This window comes from Manduca sexta, chromosome 15 (genome assembly GCF_014839805.1).
Source record: "Manduca sexta isolate Smith_Timp_Sample1 chromosome 15, JHU_Msex_v1.0, whole genome shotgun sequence".
NCBI lineage: Eukaryota > Metazoa > Arthropoda > Insecta > Lepidoptera > Sphingidae > Manduca > Manduca sexta.
In genome coordinates, this window is record NC_051129.1 from 9,951,498 (window position 1) to 9,969,516 (window position 18,019).

Sequence of the window (18,019 nt, forward strand, 5' to 3'; positions counted from 1 at the left end):
TAGACACAAATCTGTGTGTGACTTGGCACAGATTTCTGCGCGACGCGTTCACGTTTCGATATATTTCTGTAATTGGGCGGCAAAGTTATGGATAAAATCATAGAAATGGTGCGTAACGAGCCATGTTTATATGACACAAATCATACTAACTACAATAATAAAACATTGAAAGAGATGTTATGGGCAAGAATTGCCAAGGACCTAAAATACAAAGACGGTAGGTAATTTTTATTTATTACAGTTTCAAAACAATTGAATGATAACACAATAGAGTTAACTCCATATTAAATTTTAACTATGAACATCCATCATGTTTGTATCTAGGTTGTTGACCACTAAAAACAAGTGCAACTGAACTGAATTTTGACTTTCGTTTACGTTGTATTGTGTATTATTACATAATTATTTAGTTTTATGTCTCAAAAGTATTAAAATTATGCAAATATTTACCGTACGTACCTTATACATATCTATGTCAATGTATTTGGAATGGCTTTCTATGAACTAGTTAGGACTAGCGCAGCCCAGACAGAGAACTGCGCACGCATGCCTATTCACTTTTCCCAATGATAATGGAACTTCGACCTTGTAATACACGTATACAGTTGAAAATAGCATAAAAGATATGAAGTTGACTTTATGTGACCTGCATTATACGTAGATCCGTGCCTACTACTTAATATCCTTCAACAACTCGAGCAAGCGAAAAGATATTGTTATTATAAATTTTTTATTATATAATATTTTTAGGAATGAGATGGAATTTTACTAAAAAAAAGAAAACAATTAACAGAAAAAAAAGGGAAATTATTATTAACAAATCACAAATTATTATCAGAGGTTACAAAAATCAGTCTTACTATTAAATAAATATCTTTTTACTTAAATCCTACAAAATACTGAATTTCTAGGAGATGTTCTCGAGCGCACGTCCGTCGGCAGAATGAATCGGCACACTGATTTCCCACCTCTTATATAGGTATTTGGTGACGTTTGACAGTTGCTACCCTCCTTATTTCGAATTGACAGCTAACAATATATATATTAATTCTTATCAGTAGCAAAATATGTGGCGTTTTATATGGACATAAATATGCTGCAGTATTTAGCGTAATTTGCGTTAAGTGACTTCTGCATAGCTTGTATCCTATGGCTCCGTATATAATCACTATAATGCATCCCGAAGATTTATATATCTCCCCAACAGTCATTTCATTTAATAACGTATCGGGTATTAATCCGATTTGTAACTATGGTATTGTAATAAATGGAAGGTGTTTTAATAATGCACGTAAGTCTAGTTGGGTGTGAAACGGACTGCCGAGACGAATGTCCGCAGGTTCAAATACCAAGGGCACACACCTCTGACTTTTCTGAAATTATGTGCGTATTATTTGTGAATTATCACTTGCTTTAACGGTGAAGGAAACATTATTATTATCTGAGACGTTCTCTATAGGAATTTAAGGGTGTGTGAAGCCTACAAATCCGCACTATGCCACAGTGGTGGACTAAGGCCTAATCCCTCTAAGTAGTAGGGGAGGCTCTTGCCAGCAATGGGACAGTGTATAATGCAGGGCTGATATTATATTATAAACTGAATTCAATAATTTATATTTATTTCAGGAGCAGCAGCAAAAGATTCGTGGCAAAAACTACGTAATTGTCACCGTGATGCAATTAGAAGGCGAAAAAAATTATACAAAAGCGGTATCGTTTGTAATAAAACGTGGAAATTTGAAAAACAAATGGAGTTTCTGGTGCCCCACATGACAAACCGACCGTCGACTGGCACCCCGTCTGAAAATCTAAGCCAAACTGACATTAAATCAGAAGACATAGCTAACTATCACGATGACTTTGAAGAAGACAATAACGACCCATTAGTCGATGTTTCGCAATTTGTGCCTTTTCCTAGACCAACATTGATCACTAAAACTGTCAATAATCACGAAATAAGACCTACTGTTGGTGACGAAGATGATCTTCGCCATTTTTTCAACACAATGTATACTATAACAAAGAAAATGCCCGCTCTGACTCAACATAAATTAAAAAGAAAAATATTTAACATTATCTCTGATGAGGAAGAATACTTACTGCAAGCTAGATCAATGGCTGATAACAGTGATAGTAAGTAGGATGTCATTACATCAGGCAGTAAGCTGAATGTCGCCCCGTGACTAAAAGGGGGTATATTTTTAATTTTAATATCAGCCCTGTATTATATACTTGCCCACTGCTGAGCACGGGTCTCCTCTAACTACTGAGAGGGATTAGGCCTTAGTCCACCACGCTGGCCTAGTGCGGGTTGGTAGACTTCACACACCTTCGAAATTCCTATAGAGAACTTCTCGGATGTGCAGGTTTCCTCACGATGTTTTCCTTCACCGTTAAAGCGAACGATAAATTCACAAAGAATACACACATGATTTTTTTAGAAAAGTCAGAGGTGTGTGCCCTTGGGATTTGAACCTGCGGACATTCGTCTTGGCTGACCGTTCTAAAAGGGGGTATATGGAATGCGTCAATTGTGTAATGATTGCAAATTTCGAGGAGCCAATAACGAGAAAAATATAAATTTCTATTAATCCACCGAAGTGATTTGGAATGTAAAGATGCAAGTCGCAATTCCCTCTGCTCATAATGCGACGAGGAATTGCGTAATTGATATCAATAAAGAAATAATTACTACCTCTTACTGGTGGTAGGTCACTTATATGTGAGAGTCCGCTTGGGTAGGTACTATTTCTGCTGCCAAGCAACAATGTTCAGTTACTGTTGTGTTCCGGTTTGAAGGACATTGTAGCCAGTGTAACTACCGGATATTATAAGACTAACATCTCATGTCTCAGGATGGCGAGCGCAGTAGAATACCAAACAATACTTTACAATTCAAGTTGTTGGATGGTGTTTATGGGCGGTCGTATCACTTACCGTCAGGCGAACGGCAAGCTCGTCTCGTCATTCAAAGCAATAAAAAAAAACCTCACATAAATACTTAGCCACTTTTGTTTTGATTGGATGACACGGTTGTCGGTTGCATGATACTTTCTTGAATTAGTAAATTAAACACAATAATGTAGGAAATAATTTATTTATCATGTTTACGCGCTTAATGTTAACAATTCATTTGAACTATCTTTGTCTATTTTACAGGGTAGTTGCGGAGTTAGTGGTCTACCTTTGATGGAATCTCTTCGATTTTCATGAATGCTCTGAAAAAGCAGATTGTTAAGTTGATGAATCATTTTAAGTAACGGAGTGAAGATAATTATTTATAGAATTGCACTAGTCAAAAGTCAAAATTAATATAAAAGTAATCATTTTGCTGTTGCATTACGAGTAACTAGCCGTACGAATTGCCACAGCAATTTTCCGTAGTCCTAACATACCTCTGCTTCACACGAATAAGTGTCAAATTGCTTTGCAATTCATTTTAAAATGTTACTACGATTTTCCTATATCCCTAACTTCATTCCTAAGTTACCATTAAATCTCTCAGTTGTTAGTTTGCCATCTCAATACTAATACTAACCGAAGTAGAGTCGTGTTCGTCGTCTGTATACTCGTCTTCGTCGTCGGCCTCATGATCTTCGACATCAGTTTCTTCATCGTTCTCTAATGTTTCGTCTTTTTCCTCCAACGGCTCCCAAACCCGCTCTTTGTCTAATATATCTGTAAATCAAGAGTAATTAGGGTAATTATAATCTTTATTGTCCTTTTTTTTGTTCAGATTTCTAAGTTCTTTTAATTATGAAATCATTTTGGGAGATTCATAGATAACAAAATTAATACAGCATGAGTTTTTCAGTCTAGTTACATAAAAGTTATCCATTTTTCGTATGATTATATCTATCGTCCCAAAACTATTATTGATCCATAAAATGAATTTTGCATGTAGCATAAAAATGGGCACAAAAATCAACTTTACATCAGTCCGCATTCCAACTTACATTTCTAGATTTTATATTTAGCTAAATTTCCCTTGTTAATTTATGTTAATTAACTAATTTGTTAATAAATTACTTTATATTTAAATTACCTCTGAATCTCAACGAGCCTTTTCTGACAACAGGTCTTTCCTCATTCGCCATTTCTACTATAACAACTGGCATGGCATCACTAGTGGCTCCGTTACTTTTTTTATCGTTATCTTTATTTGCATCATCGTCTTCCTTACTAAGCTGTGTATTAAGATCGAATATTTTAAAATTATAATATTGATGTTAATTAACTTATTTTAAAACATTTATGTTTGTTTATGGCTTGTTATAAATGACTGTGGATTTAAAATTTGGATTTTTTGGACAATGTGGTATTTGTAATACTTTACCTGCAAGAAAGATATGCTAGGTTCCTGTAATTTCGAAGCGATTTCTTTACTTCTCATTATTTTTTCGTCTGTCTCCTTTTCCAAATTTAATTTGTAAGCTTTATGTGTTCGCCACATCTGGAGCATAATAATATTAAATTATACTTTTATTCATAACCATTCCAACCATATTCAGTAAATAAAAAAGGAAAACATAGCTGCTTTTTGCAGTGGATTTAAAAATATTTCTTTGAATATTTGTAATTGTTAGTTAATTTCATTTACAGCAATAGTTCCAGAACTTTTTAAACATTATTTAATTTTCTCGATGTATATTTGTCGGACAATAAACGATATTATACATATTATTACAAACTATAGTAAATAAAAAAGGTGTGCAATATACTTAGCATCGATATTTTTTACGTACATGATATCCACAATAGCAGAGACCAAGCAGGAATATCACAATGAGAGCGATGAATATTTTGTCTGTATTCTCCTCCTCGGCATCAGGTTGCTGGTGCAGGGAGTCGTATGGGATTCTCGATGGTGGGTCCTCTACCCAAGTTTTGTCAACACTCTGAAATAAAAAATGATAAGTAATTAACTCAAGTCGTTGGCTTAAATCGAAGGAAAATTGTGATAAGATGATGTGCTGAATATTTTATTAATGAAGATTGGAATTTAGAAGAAAAGATTTCTAAAGGATTTAAAAGATAGGGACTTTCGTTTTGGAGTGTCTGTAAATGTATCACGATTTGAAGCTCCTTAATGGCGAAATAAAAAATTCTATTCTAATAGTATTGTATTGATTGAAGTAATGCAATAATATAGACTGAGAACTATCTCTAGAATCTATTCACCCCTTATACCGTACGGTAGAACGTTAAAGATAAATATTTTAATTTTTAATATTGATACGAAAATCAGTCGTATATGACTCCATCCACCTTATTTCGATAGATGAAAACGTGAGAAATCTATATTGAGGGTAAGATTTTATCGTCATTGAAAGTTGAATGAAAATGATATATTAAGGGCCGTTGAAGTATTATGCAAGCACTTAAGGGCGTGGAGGGGTCTACGGATTGGTTATTTTCGATGACTTGGGGACTTACACCAGCAAAATTATTTAATAATTTTGTTGATAAATAAATAAAATAAAAATAATTTAACAGATTTTGTAAACATTACACCTACCTCTACTTACGTTAGCACGGGAGACAGGGTAAGAGCTTTGCTTACAAGAGATATGGGGGGGGGGGAGATGTCAAAATACTAAAATTTTGCTTACATAATACTTGCACGGCTCTATATTAGTAACTTACGATAAGAAAGCTTCCATTGTGGGTAGCGCCAAGCTCATGTTCAGGCCAAGCTTCGTCGAAGTCCGCTGAACATTGAGCACTCCTCACTCCTTGTGCGTTGACGGCGTTCACTTTCTCAGCATCGGAGCGAGTGAACATCATGTATTCTTCTAATGGTTTCATTATATACTCATTTATTTCCACGAAAATATCTGGAAGATGATTTGTATTATTTAGATTTAAATAAACTAATATTTCGTATAGAATGAAAAAGAATATCTATTTGAATTATGGTGTCCAATTAGAAGTTAGTTTACTATTATTACGATAGGATTTTAGTAAATAATGTTTCACAGACATATTTTACTGATTTTCATAAGTCTGATAGTGGAGTTAAAGTGCTGGATTTGATGAATGAATATTGATATCTTAGACTAAAGAAGAACGACCGATTATAGCTGTGATAACCCTTTTTAGGAAAAATACTAAAATAGACTAATCTAGATTATAAGTAAGCATTATAGTAACTAATATCTTGTAAACGAATGCTCGTATAAAAATACTTACTTGATAGACATCCGTTGTACCCTTTATAAATTTTCAATCTAGGGTCCGTAGTGTTCAGACCTCCGATTTGCACTTCATTGGATCCTATATCGAAGACCTCCCACAGACCTTGGGGTGGTAATTTCTCCAGCGGTATTTCTATCCTGTCAATCAGCAGTTTTGCTTCTTGACCTATCCTTGTGTAGTATACAGTGTGACGAGCGCCTGTGAAGATTTTTATATGCATAAGTTTGTAGATTATAATTGTCATTAGTCATTACTAATTGTTATTTGTTTAAGTTTAACAAAATAAAGTATGTGTTTATTTGATCTGAAGTTTTTATTTGATCCGTAAAAATTATATTTTAAACTAACGTCGAACGTGGACAAAATACGGTATTTTTTATTGTCAAAGTTGTAATATTGATGAAAAAATAATCGTTTAATATTGATGTATAATTGCCGCCTACTGAATCATAAACAATACTTATACTTGGAATTCAAAGTAAAATATATAACAATAGAAGCTAAACATTTTGTAAGTTCTTCACTGACAGTTTGGTAATCAACAAAAAGATGAAGTTAAAAGATTTTTTAAATTCTTCACTTTTATACTTCTACTAGTTCTGGAATAAATGCAATTTTACTCTAGTTTTTGCAACTACCCTACAGCCAATATCAATATTACATAAATGCAATTTATCTTTAGTTTTTATAATTCCCCACCACCAATATCAATATTACCGTTCAAAAAGTTTCGATTCTTCACTTCGGCCCCGTAAGCGGATTCCTCACGATCCTCCTCGAACTTTAGATAACCGTCCTGAGTGATCGCAACGAGCAAGTAATAGCTGCGTCTGTAATTGAAAATGTGATTTACGAACGTGATTTGAAGATTCAATTTCCTAGTAAACGGTCACGTACTTATTCTCAGTTTGGACCAGTAATAGAACTGTGTTCTTTTGCCGGAGATCGTTGCTCGAGAACGCCATCTTGATTTTAACCTGAAACCCAATAAATGGTTTAATTAATGAAATAATCAGTACCTATTATGTTATTTACAAGTTTATGGATATACAATTGAATCTCAATTTTAAGATTTCTCTAGTTTTATGGCTGTTCATATTAGCACAACTTTAATCGAAGGAAATAATGAGGTTTTTGAAATAGTTTTTATTTTACTTATCCTTTTAGTCGTAATCAATCATCAGAAGTAAATACTATACCTTAAGTATAGGGCCGGAGAGTACAAATTTCCTCTGCAAAATGCTCTCTCCATTAAAATCAGCGCCTTTCTCCTCCATACAGTATTCTCCAAAGTAAGATGTGAGCTCACAGTCGCAACTGCTCTCTTGGTTTGTGAAGTCTTCAGTACACACGCCGCCATTCTTGCACGGCTCGGAGTCACACTTCATGTTGCATTCTGGTAGCACTCCTGTTAGATCTATTTGGAAGTGACAGTAAATACAGGGTGTCCCAAAAATAGTGTCAAGCGGAGTTCCAGAGATAGAGCACCTCTTGATTTGAACAATTAAATGTTTATTTTTTTTTAAAAGTATAAGACTTCTTCGTTGTTTTTTTTGTTGCGACTAAATTTTTATTAGTTGTACTTTTTTTGTTAAAAATAATCAGCTTCGTAACTTTAATGAAAATTATGAAAATGTTGGTCTGAAGTGGAAAACTTATGTTCTAAAAAGGGACTTCGTGGTTCTAAGGTAGGTCAAAAAAATCTCCAGACTCTAAACTTACATATTCATTAAAAAAACATAGTCTTTCATGGGGGCTAATTTGGCTCTATCTCTGGACCTTCGTTTGACATTATTTTTTAGGATACCTTGTATATAGATATTAATATTGTTCTACCGAAACATAAATATATTCGCCAGAAATATAATTTCCATATACCGTAAGGGTTCTCTGAGTTTGTTAGGTTTCCTAGGACTTGAGAACATGTATACCAATTCGGTTATTTAACATAACAGTTAAATGTAGATTTTATGTTTTAGCCTGACATGAAGGAAAACAAATAAAAAAACCCTTATTTTTTATTCGACATCAAGTCAAAGATTTCATTAGTAAGATTTTATATTCTGGCCTTACCCTACGGAGTAAAGTTAAAAAACAGTAGCTTATTTTGTTATTCGACGATAAACATTAACTCAAGGATCTCACCAGTTGCAGTAAGCCTTAGGCTGGCATTTTACCACTGAAGCAACTTCTCTCACCTTGATCAATATTCTGCTGCGCCTTTCTCGACAGATCTACGACATGGTCTGATATTTTGAATCCCCTCACACATCCTACATATCCTCCTTGTTGTAATATACTCGCTCTGGGAGCTAGATGCAGCGAATATGGATCGTATCCTCCGAGGTTCATTTGAAAGTAATCTGTTGGAGGTGCTGGCGGTCTTTGGGGACGAATTACTTCTGCAATTTCAAAATTCAAATCTAATAGTTAAAGTTAGGTACGCTTTATACATTTTTCATTGTGTTACGATTACGAGACTTTCCCGCCGGCTCACCCACCACTACAACTCCTGTAAGCCAGGACCAGCAGTGGCACGCATTTTATGACGCCGAGCAGTGAAGCTCGGCGAGTCTCAGGGATAACTAATATGTCATTATCACGCAACGAATTAATCAAATAGAAAGATAGGGAGGAGTTGGAAATATTAATTGTCCACTTCCCTCCAGAGCAATGCGGGTGACAAAATCATAATCTAAGGAGGCGTTTTAACCTCAAAGATAGGGACGTTTACAACTAGATAAGCTATTTATAAAGCACCACGGATAAAATTAAATGAAAGGGTCCTATCACATGAGCTTAATTTAATGTGTTACGATTGAAAATTAAATGTTTTATATAGGGCTTCAATTTAATGTAGAGATAATTAAATCAAAAATTTAAATTATATAGATTAAAATACTCACCCAATTCTGGATTAATCCAAGGTTTATTAGTGTAATTAGTTAAAAGTTTTGCAACAATTTCAATTGTAGTATTTTTTTCATTAACGTGCAGTGTGGTTGTAGCATTAGTTCTAATTATAGCTATCTGTACGCTTTCTCCTTTGTTTATTTTCTCATAAGTCACATTCATTTGTATGATCTCGTCTTCGTGGTTGAACAGATATATTATTTGTGTTCCGTTATGTATGAACAGATGTATGAAGTTGTTTAGATTATCATTAGCGTATAGTACTAAGGCGTTGTCGTCGTATGTCCGTAGGTTCATTAGAACGTTTTCAGTCATCATTAACTTCAGTCTGTGTTTCTCTGCGTCTGTTTCTTCGTCTACTAAGTAGTTCTTTTTGAGATAAGCTTCTTTTGTTTGAAACGTTAATGCTTTTTCGTTTATATCTCGAAATAAAATTTTAAGTGTATTAAAACATAATATTTCAAAGAGAAAGATATTTTATTATTTTGCTACGTATTTAGAAATTAAATTTTGGATGCAAAACTCGCCTTAAAAATGTTTTTTATATTGTACAAAGTATCGTTTTTATTTAAGTGTAAATAGCTTCTGTCCAAAGTACTTACTTTCTTCACAATGAGTTCCAAGGTGTGCCCATGGGTTTTTGCATATACATTCGTAAGTGGACCAAAGTTCTTTACATATAGCTTTATTTTGACATGGATTTGGCACGCACGAAGGTTTGCAATCTTTTATTATCTCAGACAGATGGACCGACATATAGCTATAAATGTCTAGAACTTCACCGTTTACAACCAGCCCTCGGAAACAGCCTATTAGTCCTTGATGCACTGTTGATTTCTTTAGAAACTCTCTGTAAGAAGAAAGATTTTTTTTATGGGGAATAAGTTGTAATATGTAGATGAGATTTTTCTTTAAATAAATTTGCTTTAACTTTAAAGCATAGGTTCTGCACTGAAGTTTTCTATAGAAAGAATGTTATCTACTTTTTACCCTTATCTTTCGCTATTACATTAGTTTCTGTTTAATTTCCTTTAAATGTTTTTCGTATCAAGATTATATTATTAACTACTTACGCAGTGGCACCTCCAATAAACATGGATCCTTCAAACGGCCCGAATTCTTCCTCCAACAACAAGTTCAACATCTGATACTCCGTGTTCAACATAAATCTGACGTGGTAGAAGTTATAATCTATCCATATTTTATGCCACTCCCCTCCATTTAGTTTGCGTTTGGAGTTGATCACTAGCTTCCTGGTTGTTCCCGTGTTTAGCGTAAAGTTGAAAGTTAGTTCGTGTTCTAAAATTAGGAAATTTCATAAACCAATTTTAATAGTATTCTCTTATAATTCTGGAGGCGTTAGAAATGCTGTCCTTCGGTACCAAAATTGAAATGATTATTTTCTGCCTCCTCTATAATCATTTCAAATAAGTTTAAACCAATTTTAATGTATTTTCTTATAATTCCGATGGCTTTAGAAATGCTGTTCTCCAGTATCGACTGGAGAACAGCATTTCTACAGGATAATAATGATTTCAGTATCGATATACTGAAATAATTATTATCCGCCTCCCCTGTAACCATTCTAAATTAGTTTCCTTGTAACATGTTGCGTACACATGTTCCAGAGAAGGTTTAGTTACGATCTGTAACTTAACTTCCACTTCGAAAGTCGCAAAATTGTATTAAAAACATAAAAATATAAATATAGTAATAAAGCTAATATACGTTTGTTCCTTACCACTAGTTAAAGCAACCATAAACGAAGGGTAATTAGGCCGTATAGGCGGTTGGAATAGCAATATAGCACTTGTGCCAGTCGTTCTAAAGCTGAAGGCTATGTCGCCTTTTCTCCAGCCCGGCACTTCGATATATGATTGGGATGTTGTAAATGTTACCACATACCGCTGGGTATCTGAGGGTATAATGAGACAATTATTTGCTTTAGTTTTGGTAATAGAAGTAAGAGTACTCTTATGATATGTAAAAAAAATTACGCTGGCCCTGATTAAGAAGATATATTGTGTTTATAGGAGATATTGTACAAAACGTTCAGTAGCATACGTTTTTAATTTATAGAGTCTCCTAATTTCTTCAAGAATTTTCTAAAATGAACTGAGCTCTATTGATTAGTCCAAGTTAGATAAAGTAATTTGACTTGAAACTTACTAGTTTCCACACACTCCAAAGGTCCCAAAGTGATTCTTCCCTGAGCTTCTTCAGTTAAATCCTTTTGTTGCAGGAAGAACATTTCAGTAATGCCCAAACTTTTCGGATTTACAAAAGTACCTTCGTCAGAATGCCATTTGTTTTCATTAGCGTCGCAGTTGCAAGCTTGGGTCGGATTGACGCAAGTTGCGTTGACTCCACATGGACAGTAACCTCTGAAAGAAGAATTTAAAAACCTTTAATTTCTTTATCTTAAATATATTAATATTTATTTACAATTATACATTTTTTTCTTTGAATGACGAGACGAGCTTGCCGTTCTCCTTATGGTAAGCGATGGGACAAGAATTACAAAGTAGGTATAGTTTGGTATTCACTGCGCTCGCCATCCTGAGACATGAGGTGTTAAGTCTCATTATCTCCAGTAGTTATACTGGCTACAATGTCCCTCAAACCGGAATACAACAGTAAAACTAATTTGATGAGCTGGTATAGATAGTAATAAGGAACCAGTAATATGTTACATATTATGATTCCCAATTGCAATAGTTTGTAAGCAATGGTGGGTTCCGGTTCGCAGGAATTATAAAGGCAGTAAAGTCACTGGAAATGAACTTTATTACTAGACTTAACATCTCATCATTAGAAGGAACATACCGCACTCTTAATAAAATAATGACCTATTTCAAAATTGTTAATTTGTGGCAGTCGTCAGAAAACTAATTTTTGTTTGCTACCTTTTTATTTGAAGTTGCTATAAAGTTGAGCTTATTAAAGATAGGTAAAAAATTAACCTATTGCATGAAAAAAAAGGGAAAAAACTAAAAGTTCGCAAACAGAAATTGGTTGTTTGATGATTCCCACAATTTGGCAATTTTGGAATGGGTCATTATTTTATTAAGAGTGCGATACATTACTATCATATACGGTACAAAACAATTGGAAGTTCTGGATGGCTTACCTCTTGACATTCCCCATAAAATCCACGGTATCATTAGATGAGGATATAAACCACGTAGCACTGTGCAACTCTAACGGAGCCATGTTACAGTCATACTTGATGTACTGTCGGCAGTACAATGAGTGTGAGATGAGCTCTTGCAACATCTCCGCGCTGAACTCTCTGTATTTGATTTTGAAGCTGAAGTCTTGACCAGATGCTGACCTTACGTCCTGATTGGGGAAGATATTTGGAATGATAGTACTGTTTGTAAAGTTAAAAATAAAATAGAATGTATAGGAACGATATAATACATAAGAATAAAAAAATGTTTTAGTATATTCAAGAGAAGAAGCCACATGTAACAAATTTAAAATTAATATAATTTTACACGTTAATAAGACACTCTGACAATCACTTTGCGAATTATTTGTAATTTCTTTTCCATAATGCATAACATTATTTGCAATTAACTTAAACATCAAGGAAAAATACGGGAGGTATTCTTCTTTTTCTTTACCGTTTATTTATCGGTGATTTTGCCACTGTCGAGTAATAATACCAGATACAAAACAAAAAGAGACTATAAAATCAGATCGCCATTTTCATGTCCAATAAAGCAATGAATTACGGGAGGTATTGAACAATATTGAATACTCCCTGTACTAACCTGTTATTATTTTACTTATATATAAAGGTATTTAGATCACTCACAACTTGACTAGGTAAATTATGTTCAACAACAGTAGTGGAGGAGTCGGCTTCGATCTGGAACTCGCATTTGACGTGTGCTGGCGGGAATCTGCCATTACCGTCAATGTCTATGAGGTACACATCGTTCCTCGTGTAGCCTAGTAGAGCCAGCTCTTCGCAGGTTTTGCGGAATGTCGCGAAATGACAATTTTCGCCTATATAACCTAGGGAAATGTAAATCTAGAATAAGTATAATAGTAATATAATAGGTATTTCCTAAAGTGTTGTCTACTTAAATGGATAACAAATACGGGCAGAGCAAACATGACTTCATCGCATCTGGTAAGTGAAATAGGATATATATAGAGTGCCAACTGACTAGTCATGCTTACCCCTTGACACTTTTATATTATTGCTATAAAGTCTCTTAATAATGTTAAAAACTATTCCGAAGTTATACAGTTTATGATGGATACAAAGTCAAGAAATTTCACAATATCATACAAATCTAAAAATATTATGATACTTAAAAATAATTTGAAAATGTACCACGTACCAGTATTATCACAGTTGCAAATAACTCTATCTTCTCTGATGGAACAGATCCCTCCATGCTCGCAAGTGTTAGGTCGTGTGCAAGGGTCTACATATCTGCAGTCATCAATAGCGACCTCTCCCACGACCCTTTCAGTATTTATCACAAAACGAGGCTCAATCAACAAACCATTGATCTTGATGTTCCGCATACACCCGATCAAGCCTAGGTTAGCTGATTTGAGTCCACTGCCTATGACGATTTTGTCTTGCAATTCGAAGTCTAGACCTTGAAATTGTTAAATCTTTAAGAGTATAAATAAATATCTACCATAAAATATAATAATGATGCCACCAGCCCTTTAAATACTGTCCTACTGCTGGGCCTTTTTTACTATTGAGAGGGTTTAGGCCTTCCACAAAATATGCAAAATCGAATGAAAAACACATAATAGACCTTTATTTATTATGAATCTATTTAACTTCAGAAATATGTAGTCAGAAAAAAAATACTTTGTTTTAAAACTGTTTGACGTAAATAAAACCATTTATTGTCACGTAGTATAATGAAGTAATGTATTCTATTATCTCATTTAAACCATTTTCATGTCTGTATTATGTACTTGAATAGAATACGTAATATTTTAAACCTTACCAAACATTTGAGCATGTTTATTATGATGATCCACTGTTAGCTTTATTCGTCCCTTTCTATAATCCAATTCGACATTATGCCAATCGTTGCTTACGTTAAATTTAACAGACTTCAATACAGTTACATTTTTTCCGACATCCGGGACCAGTTCAAATCTTATTTCTTCTTTTACCATCCTCACCTAAAATGTTTTCAAAAGGTTGTAATTTATTACTTACGTCTAATTTCGACATCGATAGTCACAATCAAAATGTTACTTTTGTCAAAATTATGCAGTTGATACACTCTTACGTCTATTATATTAGCTCTTACTTTATTGGTCATGAACAAATTGGCAGTTAGATATAATTTATTTCTTGAGCGTCAAATTTCACGTCTCCTAATTTAGATTGTTTGATCAAACATGAATAGCTTTTAAATGCAATATTTGTTCGTGGACTTATCGGTGATATTTGTTATGTTTTTTATACGTGAAATCACGTCAAGGTCTGAATACTTTCTCAAAATCAACTTGAAATCAAACCTGTCTTGTTGCTAAGTCTGTGCATTTGCTATAAAAACTTGATACGTTGTAGATAATTCTTGTTGGTATTGATTCGTTTACGTTTCTTATTTTTGGTACAGTGATTTATTGTACTCTCGCAGTTCATTTTATTTTATCTTTACGAAGCTTTTGTACTTCGATAATTGCATCTTTGTTAAAATATTGCAATAAATGTTTTTTAAGATGCAACATATTAAGGTCATCAACTCCAGAAAGAACCTATCACCAATAAAATCAGAGTACAAAATCGAATACATTAAGGTGGTAGCTCAAGGTCCATTTTCATACATTTTGTTTCGGCTTTAATCTGGGTAACTAAACAAGTATTGGCAAGTAAAGAATTTAAATTCACGTCTAGTTAGTGATTAGTTCTCGCAGTTGAAGAAAAATGTAAAAATAATTAATAATCATGGATATTTCTGCCTTTAAAATTTCGTCATATTAAATTTTAAAGGCCGAAATATCCATGATTATTAATTATTTTTACATTTTTCTTTCAACTGCGAGAACTAATCACTAACTAGACGTGAATTTAAATTCTTTACTTGCCAATACTTGTTTAGTTACCCAGATTAAAGCCGAAACAAAATGTATGAAAATGGACCTTGAGCTACCACCTTAATGCGCAGATGAGAAGGCGTATTTTATGACCAAATAGTAGTATTTGCTAAAAAGTCAAAGCATTTAATTCGCTCACCTCCCAATAACCTTGGCCGGACGTTATCTGGCTGTATGCTAATACTGCCATGTTCTTGCTTGTTTTGAAATCGAATATTAAATTAATGCTGGTGCTCTGGTTCAAAGGCCACCATATATGCGAAGTTGCGAATGGATACGTTATTGGAATCACTTCTATATCTATCTCTTCGAATTCAGGATCCAACACTCCTATGTAATGCACTTTGGGATTGTTCTGTTTCAGTTCGTAGAGTATTGACACGTCATTATAGTAAACGTATTTTAAATTGCCAGCAAAGTTGTTGAAGGACTTCAATCCTTTCATTTTGTGAAGGTCTGGCCCTCCGCATATGTAAATTTCTGGATCGATGCACACGTATCTCGCGTTACCAGGAACTTCGTACGTCTCTGACACGTCATCAAGGTATACATTCAATGTGTTTTCTTGGAGTATTACTGTCAAGTTGTGCCATAAATTGTTATTAACCTTTTCACCCAAATAATCCTCGACTGCCCCATCTCCTAAGTCAATTTGAACAGCTACTTTCTCCTGATGTATAGAAAGGGCTATGTAATGATGTTTGTCATCAATCTGACCGCTTGCATAGAATAAAGCCGAATCGTCAAACCTGGTCTGCAATAACATTATCATAAATTGAATTTATAAATGTCAAATATATATTAAAGAATAAAACGTTTTTGGTGCTTGATATTTTATGCATCGTAATGTGTTATATGAATACATTTGAAAAAATTAAGCACGTATATTAAATAATTTTATGTGTTAAGTAGTTAGAATTCTTGTTACCGTATTAAGGCACTAATGATATGTTATAAGATGAAACTAGAACATAGTGTATGTCGTATGACACCACTACTTGCGACAAGTGTCTGTCAAATTTTAATGTTCAAGGCTGTTATGCGACTTTGAACCTAAATATAAAACATGTATCCTGTAGCTTCTATTTATAGGACAGACTAGATCTATTAGTATGTAGACTGTATCCGGATGACTATTGTTTAAGTGCAAATTTTAAAGCAACAGTTAATCCAAGATTTTCACATGCATTCAGACTCTATACATATTGTTATATAAGGTTGTTTTTCAAAAACACTCGTATAATCTTTACTTTTTAATATATGCACATATCCTCATGTTTCATAACAGTTGTAAGTTATTTATTTTTTCTGCTATTTGCAGTTAATTAAGAAAGCAACACTGTAAACAATCAGAGTTTATTACCTTACATCCATTCGTAATGCTTTTGGTAACAATCTTGTGCGATAAACGCTATTTACGACGAATTAACAGAGCATTTCGTAATGTTTGTTACGAAATTGTTTAATGTTCATAATTAAAAATACAAACATAAAGTAAGTGAATAACGGAAAATGTACTAACAATTATTATTCGCCATTATATTATTCGATCTATGTCAAAAATGGACCAATCAGATTTTTTTTTGACATGCTTACTAACGGATTATTTTGATTGGTCCATTCTCAAAATCGGATTGAAGATTGAAATTGGGATCGTCTATTGAAAACAGCTGTTAATTGATTAAAATGTTATAACAGAACGGGGGATATATTGAAAATGTAAAGTGACATAAAATATTGCGAAATTTTGATAATCGCGTTTGTTTTAATTATGTAAAGTTGTTTACTGTTCCATAGACATGCAAAAATCGTATTTGTGAAAATTGGGAACAAAATTATAACTTCCTTTAGTGAAGTGTTATTAGTAAGCAAGGAAAGGTTTTCATGCTTATAGCAATTGCTGGTTATTGTAATATGGTTATTTATAAACAATCCAACCCAATATTATTTCGTAAATAATAAGTGAAACATACGATTTCACAACCATGTAATTATTAATTCATTGATATCGGTTTTGGAAAATTTATACGTACTTATATCCTTTAGCTTACCTTAAAATGAAGGCTGACTCGAGTATTGGTGGAGTGGACTCGGTCTTTCCAATCGTAAACGCGATACGACACGTAACTCGAGCCGCGCAGTGTTAACACCGTCGCCGCTGCAACGTGCAACTGATGTAATGCAATGTAATTGTGCAAGATTAAAATATAGTTTTCGAGGAATGAATCCCTCTTAGCCGAATTTTGGCCACGGCGGCCAATCTCAACGGAGATCAGCAGAAGATAGAGTGCACAAGTGTGTGCGCAATACACAATTGTACTATCTGTTCCTTCACTCTCATGGTTCGGTGAGATGGCAATTCGAAATTAACGGAGAGAGTTTTTGCGAAGGAACCATTAATTTACGTGCTTTCAGAGCCCCAGGGCTATCATAACACCAACTTCTTAACACCGAGCTACGACTGATACATTTTTAAGAGAGAACAACTCAGTGACAATTATTTTTGGCACCACCCAACATTCGAACCCAGGATCCAGCGCGATAGCCGTACAAGTACCGAGTAAATATTACAACTACGCCACACGCCAAAATGGTTGGGTAATGGTTAAGATGATGATGGTCGATACTACACTCATAACGTATGTAAGTTGGCTGGTAGAATATTTGTATCCATTGGCATAGCGACCACCGTACATAAGGTTTAAAATCAAACATAGTAGGCCACGTAACCATTTCGCGTTTCGGGATCAGCCTGTGTATATCCGGTCCAAACAGGCCAGTATATTTGGATCCCACTCCACTTACCATCAGTTGC

General features: G+C 34.1%; 2 protein-coding genes across 3 annotated transcripts in view; one reads left to right on the plus strand and one right to left on the minus strand.

The window, feature by feature from the left end:
* On the plus strand, positions 1–6,501 carry LOC115443798. Its single transcript, XM_037438799.1, has 4 exons — positions 1–217; positions 1,627–2,189; positions 2,511–2,738; positions 3,160–6,501. The coding sequence occupies exons 1-2, from the start codon at positions 88–90 to the stop codon at positions 2,139–2,141; spliced, it is 645 nt and encodes a 214-aa protein (XP_037294696.1). The 5' UTR covers positions 1–87; the 3' UTR covers positions 2,142–2,189; positions 2,511–2,738; positions 3,160–6,501.
* Positions 3,082–18,019, minus strand: part of LOC115443797 (contactin-associated protein-like 5) — a 27,472-nt gene continuing 12,534 nt past the window's right edge. The window contains exons 8-29 of one of the 2 annotated variants that reach the window (XM_030169363.2): positions 17,256–17,362; positions 15,344–15,958; positions 14,103–14,283; positions 13,470–13,736; positions 12,935–13,137; positions 12,242–12,453; positions 11,281–11,495; positions 10,853–11,026; positions 10,185–10,410; positions 9,714–9,961; positions 9,105–9,533; positions 8,397–8,600; positions 7,398–7,615; positions 7,096–7,175; positions 6,916–7,028; positions 6,193–6,396; positions 5,647–5,837; positions 4,746–4,898; positions 4,337–4,453; positions 4,046–4,187; positions 3,539–3,678; positions 3,082–3,218 (exon numbers count right to left, since the gene is read on the minus strand). In XM_030169363.2, coding sequence (XP_030025223.2) covers positions 3,108–3,218; positions 3,539–3,678; positions 4,046–4,187; positions 4,337–4,453; positions 4,746–4,898; positions 5,647–5,837; positions 6,193–6,396; positions 6,916–7,028; positions 7,096–7,175; positions 7,398–7,615; positions 8,397–8,600; positions 9,105–9,533; positions 9,714–9,961; positions 10,185–10,410; positions 10,853–11,026; positions 11,281–11,495; positions 12,242–12,453; positions 12,935–13,137; positions 13,470–13,736; positions 14,103–14,283; positions 15,344–15,958; positions 17,256–17,362 — 4,550 coding nt within the window. In that variant the 3' untranslated portion in view covers positions 3,082–3,107. The remainder of the gene's footprint in view (positions 3,219–3,538; positions 3,679–4,045; positions 4,188–4,336; positions 4,454–4,745; positions 4,899–5,646; positions 5,838–6,192; positions 6,397–6,915; positions 7,029–7,095; positions 7,176–7,397; positions 7,616–8,396; positions 8,601–9,104; positions 9,534–9,713; positions 9,962–10,184; positions 10,411–10,852; positions 11,027–11,280; positions 11,496–12,241; positions 12,454–12,934; positions 13,138–13,469; positions 13,737–14,102; positions 14,284–15,343; positions 15,959–17,255; positions 17,363–18,019) is intronic. The other variant, XM_030169364.2, reaches the window with a different exon arrangement.